Source organism: Globicephala melas, chromosome 3 (genome assembly GCF_963455315.2).
Source record: "Globicephala melas chromosome 3, mGloMel1.2, whole genome shotgun sequence".
NCBI lineage: Eukaryota > Metazoa > Chordata > Mammalia > Artiodactyla > Delphinidae > Globicephala > Globicephala melas.
This window is the reverse complement of record NC_083316.1, coordinates 168,901,560-168,919,036: the sequence shown is the minus strand read 5'-3', so window position 1 is coordinate 168,919,036 and position 17,477 is coordinate 168,901,560. Positions and strand designations below refer to the sequence as shown.

Here is a 17,477-nt window from a genome sequence, read left to right as displayed (position 1 = left end):
TGGAAACAACCCAGATATCCATCAACAGATAAACGGATAAGCAAAATGTGGTCCATCTATAAAAGGACCACAAAGGAAAGAAATTCTGACACCTGCTGCAACATGGATGAACCCTGAAGACCTGATGCTCAGTGAAATAAGCCAGACATAGAAGGACAAATACAGTATGATTCCACTCATAGGAGGACCCAGAGGAGTCAGATGCATGGCGACAGGAAGTAGATGGTGGGGGCCAGGGGCTGGGGGAGGGGGATGGGGAATCAGTGTTTAATGGGGACAGAGTTTCAGTTTGGGAAGATGAGAAAGTTCTGGAGATGATGGTGGGGATGGTTGCACAACAATGTGAATGTGCTTAATGCCACTGAGCTGTGCACTTAAAAATGGTTAAGTTGGTAAATTTTGTTATGTAATTTTACCAGAATAAAAACTTGTAATTGGGATATATTACAAACATCCCCTCTTTATAAATTTTGTGTGCTTATTCTTTTTTGATTATATTTGATGCCCATGTCTTCTTCCAATACATGCCTCATCTTTCCACTTTTTTTTTTTTTTTTTGGTGTTTCTATTTTCTGAATAGAATTTTCCAAGGTCTTCAGGGAAACGAGAAGCACTACGAAAATCGGCCATAAAGACTGAGAGAAATTAGGCATGATTGGCAAGAAACTGGGCTGCAGGGAGATGTAAAATAGGGGCAAAGCCCTTTCTCCTTGGGTCCTTTCTTGCCTGTGGAGCCCTATATGCAGAAGATGAAGTGTGCTGGCCCTAGAAGGGTAGGTGAGACCCCTGAATAACCCTCCATCAGCCTCTGGGTCTGGAAGGTTTGCAGCGAGAGAAAAAACCAAAACAAACACGCGAGCCGCTGTCCCTGGTACTGAAATGTTTCCCTGTTTTCTTGGCCCTATCTCCTCTCGGCCTCTTAGCTTCTCTTTTCTAATTGGTGAAAACGCGTCATGTTCACCAGTTTCTGGATAATAGAGCCTCGAATTTCAGGTTCTATTAGGGTTGAACTGTTTCCCTCCTCCCTCAAGCTCATATGTTGTTCTCCTAACCAACAGGACCTCAGAATGTGAACTTATTTGGAAATAGGGTCGTTGCAGATGCAATTAGTTGAGGTGAGGTCATAGTAGAGTAGGGTGGACCCTAATCCAATATGAGACTGGTACCCTTATAAAAGGGGAAGACTTGAACACAGAGACATGCACACAGGGAGAACGCCATGTGAACATGAAGGCAGAAATCTGGGGGATGTATGACAAGCCAAAGAACGGTAAGGACTGCCAGCATCACCAGAAGCTGGAAGACCTGCATCAAATTCTCCCTAATGGTCTCAGAAGGAGCCAGCCCCCGGGGCTTCCCTGGCGGTCCAGTGGTTAAGATTCCGCGCTCTCAATGCGGGGGGCACGGGTTTGATCCCTGGTCGGGAAACTAAGATCCCACATGCCACACAGTGCGGCCAAAAAAAAAAAAAAAAGAAGCCAACCCTGCTGACACCTTGATCTCCGACTTCTGGCCTGTCGGACTAGGAGAGATTACACTTCTGTTTTTTTAAGCCACCTGGTTTGCAGCACATTATTTCAGCAGCCTTAACGAATAAATACGGTTCCCAACAGACACAGACTTTTAGTGATGATGTTAATAAAGCTCCTTAGTTTTGTTTTTGTTTTTTGCGGTACGCGGGCCTCTCACCGTTGTGGCCTCTCCCGTTGTGGAGCACAGGCTCCGGACGCACAGGCTCAGCGGCCATGGCTCACGGGCCCAGCCGCTCCGCGGCATGTGGGATCTTCCCAGACCAGGGCACGAACCCGCGTCCCCTGCATCGGCAGGCGGACTCTCAACCACTGCGCCACCAGGGAAGCCTTAAGCTCCTTAGTTTTTATTGCTAATAAGCTTATACTCAATACTGACTCATTTAATCGTCACAATAACCGCACAAAGGAGCTGTTGGCATTGTCCTCGTTTTACAGATGAGGGCTTGAGGTACAGAGAGCAGAAGTGACTTGCCCAAGGTCACAGAGTGGAACACCCCAGGCAGTCAGGCACCTCGAACTGTGTGCTAACCACTAGGATACACTGCCTTGAGTTTGCATCTTTTCTAAAAATTTCCCCCAGAGCCTATGAGGGAAATAGGCCCCCCAGGCCTATGTGGAGGGTCACAGGCCCCTGCCTTAACTTTCCCTGCAAGGAACCTTAAAATAGTACCACCTTTCTGACAGAATGTGCTGCTGGATCAAATGTTGAAGACGCCATGGACCCCATTTCAATTTAGGGGGTCTGGTTTGCTGCATCCTAGTCCTAGAGGGACCCTCCCAGGGAAATCTCAGCCCAGCCAGTGCCCACAATGGGTGAGCCTCTCAGCAGATTCCAGCCCTGGCTACCCTCACCCTATACACCAGCCTCGTCAATGACAAGAGGGTGGGACCAGGTGTTCAGCAAAACACACTCCAAGCCCCGTGCTGGCCAAGCCCTGGGGTTCTGTAGAGGCGGGGCAGGTCAATAGGGCAGCCCCACCTCCAAGAACCAATAACCCAGAATGCTCAGTACTTGACAACCCCATGGTTCCCTTCACACCCACCCCCATTTTTCAAAGCCTGGACAAGAGCTGACCTCTCGACACCCCAGGTGGAGTAGGGACCAATGGGGGGATCCTTGGGAAACAAGAGATTTCCTCAATATATGAAAATTGTCTAACAACTAGATCCACCTCATCATGGCTCTCTTTGGAGGGAGGCAGTGCCCTGTCCCTGGAGGCAAGCAAGCAGCAGATCCCCTTCTTTACTGGGAAACCTGAGGGTCCCTCCTCTTGACGAGATCCTCTGCTCTCTGCTCCAAGATCACAGCTTTTGGAATTTCATGACTTGAAGTTGTAATAATGACAGTAATAGTTGAAGTTCACTGAGTGCCAAGCATCTTATAGAGACATCACCCATATGAACCCTTCAAACCCTCAGCCTAGCCCAAGAGAATGGCACTATTGTATCTGTTTTCTCCCCATTTTAAGACGGGGACACGGAAACACCAGACATTGAGCTGTCACACAGCGACGGGTCCCAGAGGTGGAATTCGAACCCTGGAAGTCTAACTCCAGTCCCAGCCCTTCCGCACCACAATATTTCCCCTCTTATAACAGTAATAGCAATAACAGGGGAATCATTGAACACTTAGGGCGTTCACTGTCCTGGTTACCTGGCTCCACGCCCCTCTCTTCTCTGCAGGAATCCTATGAGGGAGGTGTTATGCACTGTATGGAGGAATTGAGGTTCAGAGAGACAAAGTGACTTGCCTATGATTGCACAGCAGGTAAGGGGTGGAGCTGGAATTTGGAGCCAGGGGTATCTGATGTCATGGGCTTCACTCCCATCCACTGCACTTTTGGGGCTTTTGTCCCCGGGGTGTGGAGTGGCAGAGGCACCCAATTCTGCCATCTTCCCTGAACTCACTCCACACCTTTAGTATTTTAAGACAAACGTGGCCTTAAGAGCATCCATGAAAAGACCATTGTGGGCCACCTACAATCTAGTCTAGGCACCAACTGTTTGATGCACAGATAAACTGAACCATTAATACAGGCCTCCCAAACATGGAGACCCAGGCCGACCCCACAGAGCCTACGATGGTAGGGAGAAGAGTGTCCACCTTACAGGTGAGGAGACTGAGGTTCCCAGTGGCCCAGGTCACCCACAGATAGGACAGGGCTAGGACTTAAGCCCATACCTGCATGACACATGACACAGGGCTCTTCCCCCAGCCCTGGGGATGCTCCTCTCTGAGGAAGGGGGCAGAGGTGGCCATTGTCCCTCCATGGCAACAGGCCTCTGCTCAGCTGGGGTTCTGGAGACAATGCTTTGACTAATGGGTGATGCTAAGGCTCCAGGCTGGGTAGAGGCAGAGATAGACACTCCCCCGTGTGTTGTCAGCCTGGGGCAGAGGTGGGGACACGGGGCTAGGGAAGCCCAGAAGATGAGAAGCATCTCTGCGCACTGAATGCTGGTCCTCCCAGAAAAGATCCATCCACTCCAGGAACCTGGGAATGGGACCTTATTTGGAAAAAGGGTCTTTGCAGATGTAAGGATCTTGACATGAGATCATCCTGGACAACATGTGCGTCCCAAATCCAATGCCAAGTGTCCTTATACGAGACGGAAGAGGAGACACAGACAGAAGACAGGGGAATATGGAGGCAGACACTGGACGGATGCAGCCAGAAGCCAAGGGACGCCTGGAGCCCCCAGAAGCTGGAAGAGGCAGGAGGGACCCTCCCCTGGAGCCTCCAGAGGGAGCACAGCTTTGATCTCAGACTTCTGGCCTCCAGGACTGAGAGAGAATCTGTGATCGTTTGGAATGGCTACCCCAGGAAACTGGTACCGATGGGGACCCAGGAGCAGCAGCAGTTTGGAAGGAAGAGGTGGAACCCGGTTTGGGCCCTGCTAGATCTGAGGGTTTGGGGGTCTTCATGGGAAGGACCCCCGCAGGACTGACTAAAAATCCCCCAAGTGGTACCACTCATGTGCGTGGAGCCAAGCCCTCATGCAGCTGCTCTCCCTGCCATCCCTGGATTCTCACACCATATATATATATATATATATATATATATATATATATATATATTTTTTTTTTTTTTCCGGTACGCGGGCCTCTCACTGTTGTGGCCTCTCCCGTTGCGGAGCACAGACTCCGGACGCGCAGGCTCAGCGGCCACGGCTCACGGGTCCAGCCGCTCCGCGGCATGTGGGATCCTCCTGGACCGGGGCACGAACCCGTGTCCCCTGCATCGGCAGGTGGACTCTCAACCACTGCACCACCAGGGAAGCCCTCTCACACTATTTTTATCCTCATGTTACAGAGGAGTTAACCCAGGCTCAGAGATGCTGAGCAGCTTTCCTGAGGTCATACAGCAAGTCAGAAACAACCCCTGGTGCTAAACCCAAACTGGGGGTGGGTAAAGGGCTTCTGAGTTCCAGAAAATTCCAGAGCCTTGGGGAACAACTTAAGTCGCTGGAGCTTGTTACATTGATCTAATGAACTAAAAAAACTTTTAAAAATGAAAAGAGGGGCTTCCCTGGTGGCGCAGTGGTTGAGAGTCTGCCTGCCGATGCAGGGGACGCGGGTTCGTGACCCGGTCCGGGAAGATCCCACATGCTGCGGAGCGGCTGGGCCCGTGAGCCATGGCCGCTGAGCCTGCGCGTCCGGAGCCTGTGCTCCGCAACGGGAGAGGCCACAACAGTGAGAGGCCCGCGTACCGCAAAAAAAAAATGAAAAGAAAAACAATTTTTTTTTCCTTTTTACTATTCATAGTCCTTATGTTCATGCATAAGTCTGGGATTTTTGTCACTTCCCAGGCAGCTTGGTAGGTCTGGGGACTGACCCTGATGGACACTGGTCGTGTCCCTGGCTGCACCCTGACCCTGGACACACCCCACGCCTGGCATCTCAATGACTGCCTTTGTTTTTGTTTCTTTTAATATTTATGTATTTGGCTGTGCCGGGTCTTAGTTGAGGCATGCGGGATCTTTTAGTTGTGGCATGCAGGATCTAGTTCCCTGACCAGGGATCGGACCTGGTCCCCCTGCATTGGGAGCACGGAGTCTTAACCATTGGACCGCCAGGGAAGTCCCTCGCTGACTACCTTTGAACTTGCCATTTTCTTGGTTCACACACCCTCACCCTCATCTTTGCCTGGCTCATTTCTCCTCAACCTGAAGGTCCCAACTGAGCCACTGCTCCTCGGGGAAGCCTCCCCAGCCCCAGCTGATGCTGGGTCAGGGGCGTGGAGACAGGTAGTGTCCCAGTCACTTATGTGTTCCCAGTGTCCAGCATCGGGCCCAGCACACAGCACATGCTCAGTAAGAATTTGGCCACTGTTCCTGGTCCAGCCCCACCTGGACCAACTCAGTCCCCTACCCCCTGGTCCCCAGCTACGCCCTGGCGCCCACAGTCTGTCCTCCCCAGAGCAGCCACAAGGGGGCGCCTGTGACACCTGAGCCAGGCCCCGCCCCTCCACAACCCTCCAGAGCTCCCACCTCCCTGGGGTAAAAGCCCAAGTCCTCCCCGTGGCCCACAAGGCCCTGAACGACCTCCCCCTTCCCCTCCCTGCCCTCCCCGCTCCTCTCCCCCTTACTCACTCTGCTCCAGACACACGGGCCTCCCGCTGTTCCTCCAACACACCAGGCCCCGTCCTGCCCCAGGGCCTTTGCACAAGCTGTTCTGGGATGTATTTCCCCCAGATCTCTGCACAGTTCACCCTCTCACTTCCTTCAGGTCTTGGCTCAAATGTCACACCCTCAGTGAAACCTCCATGGAGCACCCTGTTTAAAACGACAGTCCTGGGACTTCCCTGGTGGCACAGTGGTTAAGGATCTGCCTGCCAGTGCAGGGGACATGCGTTTGATTCCCTGGTGTGGAAAGATCCCACATACCGCGGAGCTACTAAGCCCATACACCACAACTCCCGAGCTTGTGCTCTAGAGCCCGCGAGGCACAACTACTGAGCCCACGCGCCTAGAACCCATGCTCTGCAACAAGAGAAGCCACCGCAATGAGTAGCCCTGCCTGGATGGAACTAGAGAAAGCCCGCGTGCAGCAACGAAGACCCAATGCAACCAGAAAAAAAACAAAAACATTCCTCAACCACCCCCCACCCTGTTCTATTTTTTCCTGTGCCTTTGTCACCATCTCAAATGGCACATAATTTTTTCTGTCTCCCCCACTGAAATGCCACTTCCAAGAGGATGGAGGGAGTTTGTGTTTTGTTCAGTTTGGGGTCCCCAGAACTTACATAGTGCCAGGAACAGAGTAGGTGCTCAATAAATACTGACTGAATGACTTTGTTTCCAAACTGACCTGCTAATATCAAGACCACCTCCTGGAGGGCGGCGACTACACTTGATTCATTTTTCTCCCTCCCCCCGCCCCCCCCATGCCCAGCATCAGGTCAGTCAATATTTCCTGAGCACCTGTCATGTGCCAGTTGTGCTGGGGAAACAAAAGCAGGAGAGACAGCCTTTTTCATTTCTCTCTGATCACCAACATCTCCTCCCCTCCCCAGCCAGGACTCCATCCATGACCGATTGTGCAAAGTCCTCGTCTCAAACCCCTCTGATCCCCACCCACCGCACAGTGGCACCCCAGGCTCAAGATCTTTCAATTCAGTGCTAATCAAGGGACTAAAGACGGGGAATTAACCCTGCCCGATGCCCTTCTGCTGTGTGATCTAGGGCCAGCCACTTTACTTCTCTGAGCCTCCACTTTCTCATCCATAAAATAATAATACCATCCACTAAAGATTATAGGAGACATTCCCTTCTGCTGTGGCACCACCTCTCCACCACCCCCTGTCCCCGGTCACCCTCTCCACCTCCTTGTCCATCCTCTCATCCTGAAGCCATCCCCCACTTTGCTGAGAATAGCAGGGCTGATGGGCCCCTCCCTCTGCTTATAAACTCATTGCTTCCTGTCCAAGAGGGCAAGACTAGGACCCAGGGCTCACACTCCATCGGGCACACCGTCTCTGGGCTGCCGCTCCTTAGCCTCTGTTGCTCCCTCCTCCTCTGCCCCCACCTTACACACTGGGGCTTCTCAGGGCTCATCTGGACCCCCGACTTCCTGCCTACGGCCATGTTGACTCCTCCCACGGATTTAGTCGCCATCGCTGCACCAGTGATTCCCCCATCCGTGCACTCACCCATCCATCCATCCATCCATCCATCCGTACATACATACATTATCCATTCATTTATCCTCTCATTCACCTGTCCATCCTCATATCCATCCATCCATCCATCCATCTGCTATCCATTTATTTATCATCCAGTACTTTATTCATCCATCCATCATTCATTCATTTACCCATTCATCCATCCACACATCAAGTTATCCAACCATCCATACATACATCCGTGAATCCACCCACCCACCTGCTGTGTTTCAGGTACTTTTCTAAGCACTCGAGACCTATCAGTGAACACAAAAGGCAGAAATATCCCATCTTAATAGGGCTTCTAGTCTATTGGGAGGAGAGAAAAACCACTAAAATAAAAAGTAAAATCTATGGTACATCAGAAGTTCTCATTTTCACAGAAAAAAAAGGGGGAAAGCAGGGAAGAAGGGTTTGGAGTGCTGGAGAGTGGCTGAGATTATAAATCATGTCTGCAGGATGGCTTCACTGAGAAGGTGACGTTTGCAGAGGATGAAGGAAGAGGCATGTGATTATTTGGGGGAAGTGTGGTCCAGGCAGAGGGCACAACCCATGCAAAGGCCCTGGGGCAGGACCGGGCCTGGCGTGTTGGAGGAACAGCGAGGAGGCCCGTGTGTCTGGAGCAGAGTGAGCGAGGATGTGAGGTGGGGAGAGGGAGGGTGACTCCATGGTTCTATCCTGAGCACCCTGAGGGCTTGTCTACATGACACCACACTGACCACACATGACACCACACTGACCAGAATGTTGGTGTGATCCTAGATCGGGGTCCCCCCCTCAGCACTGCTGCCATCGGGGCCGGGTCATCCTCTGTGGGGGCCATCCTGGGTGCTGTAGGGTGTGGAGCAGCCTCCCTGGTCACCAGCCAAAGCCAGGACCCCCCCCCAACTCATGACAACCACAGATGTCCCCAGACAACGCCCAGTGTCCCCCAGGGGGCAGGATCGCTCTGGGTGAGACACACCTCACTGGACCCCTTGCTCCTCACCTCCCCCCACCAAGAGATGACGATTTGACTTTTTAAATCACCACAAATCACCACCCTTAGGACCACTCAGCTGTGCTGACAACTTTCTCACAGCACATTGTGCTCCTCGTGGGCACAGGAGGTCTAGTTCACTCAAAGGTGGCACATAATAGGGACAAAAAAAAAAAAAAAAAAACAGTTGAGAGAGGGGGTGGGTAGGTAGGTGAAGAAATGACCTTGCAGCCCTACCCACCCACTTGGGGTAGCTCTAGATGACACCAAAACCCTTCCAATATAGACATTGCTATGATGAACGTGCTGTGTGTCCTTGGGGTGGTGCCCTCCCCTCTCTGAGCCTGCCTTTCCCCATAAGGTTGCTCAGGAGACCCCTAGTTGTGGTGGGAATGCCTCCTTGGGTCCCTCCTCCTAGTAGAGGGTCACGGACAAGGACATAATGAGTGCCCCCTCCCCACCTCTCAGAAATGAAGACTCCACCCTTAAAGGCTGCTGAGAGAAGTAGGAGGACAGTTAGGGGAGGTCACAATCTACCCTACATGACATCTGCAGGCAACCCGCCATCTCTCAGGAGCCCCTCAGAGGAGCTGGGCTCAACCGTGGTGGCAGAAATCTCCGATGTTCGTCCAATACACCGGACCCCATCCTGCCCCAGGGCCTTTGCACATGCTGTGCTCACTACCTCCAGATTTTTGGGCCCTGAGACACACAGGCCACTATTCTCCCAACACAGCAAACTAATTCTGACCTCAGGGTCTTTGCACATGCCATGTCCTCTTCCTGGAATGCCTTTCCTTTGGGTTTAGAACAACAGCTTTCTCATCTGTAATGCAGGTCTCATCCCAAATATCACCTCCTGACATCTTCAGTCACTCAACGTCAGCTGTCACCCTCCAACACACATCTCATTTTACTTCCTCCAGAGCGACTCTCTCCTACCCAAATCTTATTCATCTGTTTGCTCACTTATTGTCAATCCCTCCTCCCCCCAGATTGCTTTGTGTCCCCCAGAGCCTAGCTCTGGCACATCCCAGAGACCTGACAGACAGTTGTTGACTATCTGGCTACCCAACCATTTACTGACACCAAGTATACGCAAGACACTACTGACAGTGATTGCATTAACCACATTCTATAAACTAATTCTAATTTTTACAACTACTCTGTAAGACGACTATTGATATTCTTTCTCTTTTACAAATGAGGACGCTAAGGCTAAGAAAAAAGATAAGGTGGTTTGTCCAAGATCACACAGAAATAAAAAGCAGAGCCAGGAACAGGAACCAAGCCTGTCCGGCTGCAAAGCTGATGGTCATTCCCATTCAGGTGGGGAGGAAGGTGGTAAATGTTGGAGGGGTGTCCACCAACCCAGCCAGCCAGCCATCCGTCCCTCTATCCATCCACTCACCCATCCATCCACCCCTCTACCCATGTATTCCTCCGTCCATCCATCCATCCATCCATCCATCTATTCATCCATCTATTTACCCACCCACCCACCCATCCATCCATCAATCCATTCAGCCTTTCATCTGTCTACCACTCTTTCATCCAGCAATGCACTCATACAGCCAAGTCACTGTCACCCATCCGTCCATTCATACCTAGAACTATCTACTCACGTATCCATCTATCCACCTGTTGACCAGCCCCCCCCCAATCCAACCACTCCCTTATCTTCCCATCCTCTCATTCCCTTAGGCCTTTGTTCACCCACATGATCCACTTCAAAATGGTGAACAAGACACAGTCCCTGCCGTCACAGAGCTTACATGTCAGTGATGATGACCATGACCCCAGACCAACAGAGCTATTGCTAGGTCAGTGTCTTCCAAACCTAGCAGCCCCTCCCTCTGGCCCCGGACAAGGACAGCCAGCATCCCTGGATGGCTTTCATCCTGAGTCTATGTCTCCACAATCACATCTCTTTCTCTGACTCCTTTATTTCTCTTCCAAAGTGGGTCAAGTCTCAGGTTGGGAGGTGTGACACCTAGCTATACTGCTGTGTGACTTGAGTCTGGGTGTTGCCCGTCTCTGAGCCCCAATTCCTCACCTATCCATGTGGGGGAGGGGAACCTGGTTTTCTAAGAACCACTGCGACCTGAGCACATGTCTGCTTCTTTGTGACCCTCTTGTCCCGTAGTGTGAGCCTCGCCCCAAGGGGAAGCTTCTGTTGTACCCATCCAGGTGTGTAGGAAATGTGCATATACTGAACAAGGCTGGGAGGCTGGAAAGAGGCCAATGGTGGCCATGACAGTTAACAGGACATGAAGCTCCCTTTTCATGCAGGTCTGAGATCCTCCCCTGCTCCATATTCTTCCATGGCTCCCCAGTGTCCTCAGGAAGGAGTCCAAGCTCAGTCCAGCATAAGAGGCTCTTCAGGGTCCAGCCCATGCCAACTCTCTGGCCTTACCTCCCATGCCTCACCTAATTCCTCCTCTACTCCATCTGTGCTCCTTCACTCCTCCAGGCCTTTGCAAACCCAGTTCCCTCTGTCCACATCCAGAAGGACAGAGACATCCACCTAGCTGACTCACTGCTTTTTTTCACACCCATAAAAGGGTCCAGAACAAAAAAAGTGCTCTGTGAATAAATACATGAAATGCTTTCTCCACCTGGCAAGCTCCTATTCATCCTTCAAAACCCCACTTCTAAAGCCCCTCTGCCATGCAGCCAGAGTCCCCAGGCAGAGCCTTCAACTTCCTATCCAGTTCCCTCAACCCTGCATCCCCTCCCTTTCATATAACCCTGACCATTCCAGCTATAGGTGCCAATGTCTAGCTCTGTCTACCAATCAGAGGGGTCTCAGATCTCTCTTGCCTAGTACAAGGCAAGGCCCCAAAAGGCTTTCCGGAAGTGTTGGCTAAATTAGTGAGTGTGGTCCTACTGAGTGCTCCTAATGGCGAGGGTCTCATCTGCCAACATCAGGGGTGAAAGAGAGAGTCACCGGCCTATTTCAGAGATAGCTCGTGGGTCCACCCCCCATGCCAGAACTTCTCAGAGGAGCCCTGCCAGATATGCCCCACATCAGAAGGGGACCCTGGGGCTCCCAGGACTCTTTGCTGTTTTCCCACCAGGGCAAAAACTCTGTCTTTCCCCTGCTTGAACTTTCCCAGAGTCAGCATCAGCATTGCTCTGGGCCTTTGCACATACTCTACCAGGAACACCCTTCCCCGTCAACAGATCTTTCCCACCCTTCAGGTCTCAGCTTACTCGTATAATAAGCATGGCTCTGTGCCCAGCCCTGTGTCAAGAGCTTTAACCACCATTCCGGTCCTCACATCCCCCAACCCTCTCCGAGATGGGAGGTCCCGCTGGCCTCCCAACTCTATAGATAACAGCCTCCTCTGGGTTGTCCCCGCTGATGTGTTTCCACCATCGCAGCCCTAACATCAGTGCCTTGTAACCTCCTGGTTCCTCACTGTGTCCCCCACCATGTGGGATCTGGGGGTGGGAGGAGTCTGGGAGAGGATTTTTATCTGTTTGCCCAACACTGTATCCCGGGTCTAGGACGGGGCCTGGGACACAGCAGGTGCTCAATAAATGTTGGTCATAGGGGTAGATGGATTTACGGCTTGTTGACTCCATCGTGCCACATAGGGATTCCTATTTGCTCGGAATCTCAGCCCCGCACCAACGCCGGCACACAGTAGGCGCTCAATCAATGCCCTCAGCCTGAAGGAAGGCAGAAACGATGTCACAGTCACCCTCAGAAAAGCCTGTTAAACCCATCATCATGGGAAACTGAGGCACTGGGGGGGGTGCCTGGCTCGAAGCTGCACAGCCAGCCCTGGTGGCTCTCCCCAGCCCCCCGCCGTTGTCCCCTCCCTCCATCCCCCCCGCCAGGCAGCGCCTGCCGGCCGCCCAGCCCGCCGTCTCCCTGGGGCTGGCACGTCACACTCGGAATCTCACGCCTCAATCGCGGCGTGCTCCAGCCTCCCCCCAGCCGCCAGCCGAGCAGCTGGTGCTCCCATGGAAACCGTAGGCCCCGACCCGTCCCCTCCACCTGCACCGGCCCCCCTCACAACCTCCGCTTTAAGACAAATATTGTCATTAACATGCAAATATATATGTGATTACCATAAATGGGGGCCGCGCGGCAGCGGACGAGCCCTCTGGCAGGCGCCTGCCCTGGGCAGGTTGGGTATTAATATTCAGCCCGATCGGGAGAGGGACGGCCCGAGCCACACCAGGCACCTCGGGGGACCCCACGTGCACCCAGCGCCTTCGGAGGGAGGGTCCCAGAGGGGGCCTGTCCCCCAGCAGGTGACTGGAGGGGGTGATGACTGGACACTGGCCACTGGGAGACCTCTGGCCAGTGGGAGCCCCCCCAGTGCCTAGCCTGAGCCCCGGGTTGGGCTGGGAGCGCCGGGGGAGGCCTCCTTTCTCTGAATGGGGCACCGATCTGGGCGGGGGGAAGGTCTCGTGGTCTCCCTGCCCCCCTTCTCCAGCTCTGCCCCACTCCCGCCCTCTCTCTGCCTCTTCCTGTGGAGGGGGGGGGTCTGGGGGCGGCTCCCTGGGTCTCTCCCTCTCTCCATCTCGGTGTATCTCTCTCCTTCTCTGCTCTTGCTGTGTCTCTCCACCTCTGTCTTCATCTCTCTCTCTTAAAAACAAAACACGCCAGCACCCAGGGGCCTGCCCTGTTCCTGAGGAATCTTCACTTCCCGCCCTGCCTTCTCCCCGCAACCCTGCCCCATCCCCAGAGCCCAAGGACCCGGCTGGACTCCCTGCCTTTCTCCTGGTCCCAGCACGGCCCGCCCGTAGAAAATGAGGTGCCCCTACCCTCCACCCTTGGCGATGGCTGTCAGATGTCACAGCCCCGCCCCCTCCCCCCCCCCACCGCGGTGTGGGGTGGTCCTCATCCTCAGCTTGGGGAACACTGTCGCTCCTTCATCACACAGATATACTTCTGCTTCCTCTGGCCTGGGAGGGAGACAGGTGGGTGACAGCTGGGGGGCAGCTCTGGTTGGTCCTTGGGACCAAGTATTTGCCCCTCCAGCCTCAGTTTCCCTTCTGGATGAAATGCACAGGTGCTCACAAGCCCGTGGGAGTGATGATCCCTTCACTGGGCATCAAAACAGGCCCCCAAATGTGAAAATTAAGGGTGTGATGGTGATCGTAAGAATAATGCGATACTGGATGGTCCTTCTCCCACTGGGTGCTGGGGTCACGGGGACCACAATGGGTGTTTTCACTTCACCCCACCCCGGCCCTTTCAGCTCCCCTGGTGCCCAGCCTCCGGCGGCCCAGAAAGCTCTCAGGGGATTTCTCTCCACAACCCGGCGTCCACACTCCCACCCCATGGCTCTCAGCCAGCACCCCCAGCAGGCACCCTGCACCCTGTAGGCTCCCCAGAAACGAAACCAGAGACATGTTGGCAGGAGGGGCCTGGAGCTCATCCCCACACCACAACCTCCCAGTCATCCTTCCACTTCCCTTTGGCTGAGCCCAGAGAGGGGCAGCCACTGGCCAGACAGAGGTCACACAGCTGAGCCCCACAAACAGGCCTCAATCCCAGCTGCTGGCCTTCAGCTCCCCCCAGCTCCCACCCACAGGTAAGGTCCTGCCAGGCCCAGCATAGGTGGGATCAGGAGGGGGAACCATTCGGGTCCTGATGGTATTGGGGGAGGGGATAGAAGGGGAAGACCCCCACCCCCATACCCCCCAGGCCCTGCATCCAGGGCTCAGCCCGACCCAAGTCTCCTGCAAAGTGGAGGTTGAGGACCAGGTATCATGGACACCCAGCTTCCTAATTTTCACCCTCCAAAGAAAGATCGCAAATGGGAAACACCCTGAGATGCCCCCAATCCCAACATTCTCCGGCCAGAAAAAAATAATCCCACCCACATTCATGAGAGCCTGCTCTGTTAACAGCAGGTAAACTGAGGCTCTGACCAGGTGAAAATCCAGCCACAGTTTCTCCCTCACCTTCCCACGCTGCGGGGGCGGCAGGGGTCTCCAGGGGAGATTTAAAAATGAGAAACGAGGGGAGGGCCACCAGGTGTCTCCTACTCCCTGTACCCCATCTGTCTCCCTGACCCAGAGCTCACTGACAGCCTTTCAATTCAACATTTGGGGGGGACCACGTGGACACTCCCCCACCCCACCAGAATCTCTCTAGAAAAGGGCCCTTCGGACACACCAGGGGGTGAGGGCTGTGGAAAGAGCCCTCCGTACAGCTGTGGACCCCTTAGCCTGGATGAGTGCAAGCCCTCTGCCCTCCTAGGCCACAGGGAGAAGTTAGATTTTCCAGGCCCTTTTTTTTTTTTTTTGGTGATGGTTGGATTTGAAAAGAGGTGGGGGATGGGAAGAGTTGCTTTCCTCCCCCAGGGTACCGGCTGGAGGGTCTAGCTGAAGTGGCAGGCCTGGGCTCCAACCCACCAGACCCTCCCTGTGGCCTGCCCCGACCCATCATTCATTGATTCATTCACTCGTTCATTCATCCATTCATTCAACAAATACGTATTCATGCTTACCATGCCCGCCACACTGAAGGGAGGACAGGCACGAATGGGGCCTGAAATAGGTCATGGGACCTGATCCATCCCCAAGACCCCTCCAGGGTCTCACCTGGGGTGTCAGCACAAAGCCTGTACCATCCCCACCCGCAGTCCCCAGCCCCTGCCGGAAGAACTGTCAGGGCCACCCCCATTCAGATACTGGGCCGTGATCAGAGCCCAGGGCTGGGGCCACAGTCCCTGGCACCCCCTCCCAGCATGCCATCAGAGAATCAGGTGGCAGGGAGGCGGGCAGGCCTCCCCACCCCACCTGCCTCCCCCGCTGGGCTCACAGGTCGCCCACGCCTCCTCATCCACCCCAGGATCTGGGCTCTGCCAGATGGACGGTCCAGGCTCATCGTCTTTGGCCTCAGCCTTCAACACACTGCTAACAGGCTTGGCCAGTTTTAACTTGAGCCAAAGGTGGAGGCGGCATTCGGGGTGGGGGGGGCCATAGAGAAATGGAGGGGGGATGCTGCTCCAGACAGAGAGGGTGGGCAGGGGGGAGGGCAAACGGTAGCCTTTTAACCACCCGAGGCTGGTGCTCCCCCTGACTGGCTTAGCTGCCTGCACCCCAGACCCCCACCCCGCTTTCTTTGTAGTTACCGATTAGCCCGGGATCCTGGGCATCCGTGTCCCCCGTGGCCGGCTGGACCTGCCCCACCGGCCTGGCTTTGTGAAAATGACCAAAGCAATGGAGTCCAGAGGTGCAAACTTCCCCGACGGGGCCTGGAGAGGCCGAATGAATGGGGAGGGGGGGCGGCAGGGAGGGGTGGCAGCGTTCAGGCAGCTCCCCGAGCAAAGGGGCAGGAAAGAGTGGGTGAGGGAGGGAGGAAGGGGTGGGGGTCTAGAGGGAATGAGAGGGAGAGGGAGGGAGAGAGAGAGAGAGAGAGAGAGAGAGAAGGAGAAGGATGCTGGGGGGGGAGGATGGGAGGTAGAGGGAGATGGGAGAGGAGAGAAAAGGAAAGAGAAGAGAGAGGGAGAGAGAGAGAGGGAGAGGGAGAGAGAATGCCGGAAGGTGGGGAGGGAGGGAGAGGGGGCGGAGGAGGGGAGGGGGCCAGCTCGGATCTGTCAGCTGCACCCCCAGAGGGGGGAGGAGGGGGTGGGTGGAACAGGGTTTGGGGGGGGAGAAATGATGCCGTGGCAGAGGCAAGCAGAGGGAGGAGGTGAGGAGAGGAGGGTTGGTGGGGGGGCGGGGGGGAGAAGATGCCGGAAGGTGGGGTGGGGAGGCCGAGGGAGGAGAGGGGAGGGGAGGGAGGGGGCCGAGTGCCCACCTTTGTGCATGCCCGTGTAGGGGTCTTTGAGCACCGTGAGCTCATAGATGCGGCCGAACTGCTCGAAGAGCGGCTTGAGGTCCTTCTCGTCCAGGTTGCGCGGGATCTGGCCCACGAAGAGCTTGATGGCGTCCAGGTCCTTCATGCCGTCGGGCTGCCCCCCGGGGGGCTCGGGCCCGCTGCTGCCCACTGGCGAGGGCCGCGGCTGCAGGAGCTGCTGCTGCTGCCGGCGCGCCTCGCTCTCCGTTAGGCGGGCCATGGCGGGCGAAGGCGGGCGGCGGGCGCGGGACCGAGCCGGCGGCGGCGGCGGCGGGCGGCGGGCGGACTCGCAGCTGGAGCGACGGACGCCGCCTCCCGCCTCTCTCCCGCCCCGTCCCCGCGCCCTCCTCCCTCCTCCGCGCGCCCGCTCGCTCCAGCATCAGGACCACAAAAGGGCGGCTCCGCAGCGGCCCCTGGTGGCCGGAGCGCGCCTCGCCGAGGCGGCGACCCCCGCGCGCATCGCCCATCCAGCATCCCGCATCCCGCCTCCGCGCTCATCGCGCACCCCGAATCGCGCATCCCACATCGCACTTGGCACATCCTGAATCCCACATCCCGCATCCCGGCGCCCAGTCCGGCCCGGTAAACTGAGTCCACCGGGCCCGTAGCCCCTGCTTTCTGGGTAGGTGACGGCGAAGCTTTAGGCAGGACAGACCAGGCCCCCAGGTGGCACGGGCTCCTCTCACTGATAACAGCAGGAAAAACACTAAAAGTAGCGCACAGTTCTATACGGTGCTTACTTGGCATTTACAGGGCTGTCCTTGGAATGTTTAAGTATACAATCATGAATAATAAGAGCAACAAGAAAGAACACTTTGATAATACTACGTGCTAGGCACTGCGCTCAGCACAGCTTTAAGTTTGTAACTTATGAAATAGAAGTAGCAATCATTGTGTTATATCAACAGCAACACTTTCTGTCATACTTGCCATGTGCACATACTGTCCAAAATATTTCGAAGGATATGGACGCATTTGGGCCAAGTGCTCTA

At 54.9% G+C, this 17,477-nt stretch overlaps 1 protein-coding gene across 7 annotated transcripts in view; it reads right to left on the bottom strand.

Moving 5' to 3' along the window:
- The window catches only part of CELF5 (CUGBP Elav-like family member 5), a 51,550-nt gene extending 34,804 nt beyond the window's left edge, over positions 1–16,746 (bottom strand). For 6 of the 7 annotated variants that reach the window (XR_009563576.1, XM_060297386.1, XM_030845808.2 and 3 more), the window contains exon 1: positions 16,447–16,746. Coding sequence is in view for 5 of the 7 variants with exons in the window: in XM_060297386.1 (XP_060153369.1) it covers positions 16,447–16,705 (259 nt within the window). In the remaining 2 variants the exon portion in view is untranslated. Of the gene's footprint in view, positions 1–15,778; positions 15,992–16,446 lie in introns of those variants that run through there. The other variant, XM_070045350.1, reaches the window with a different exon arrangement.
- Positions 16,747–17,477: the final 731 nt, after the last annotated feature.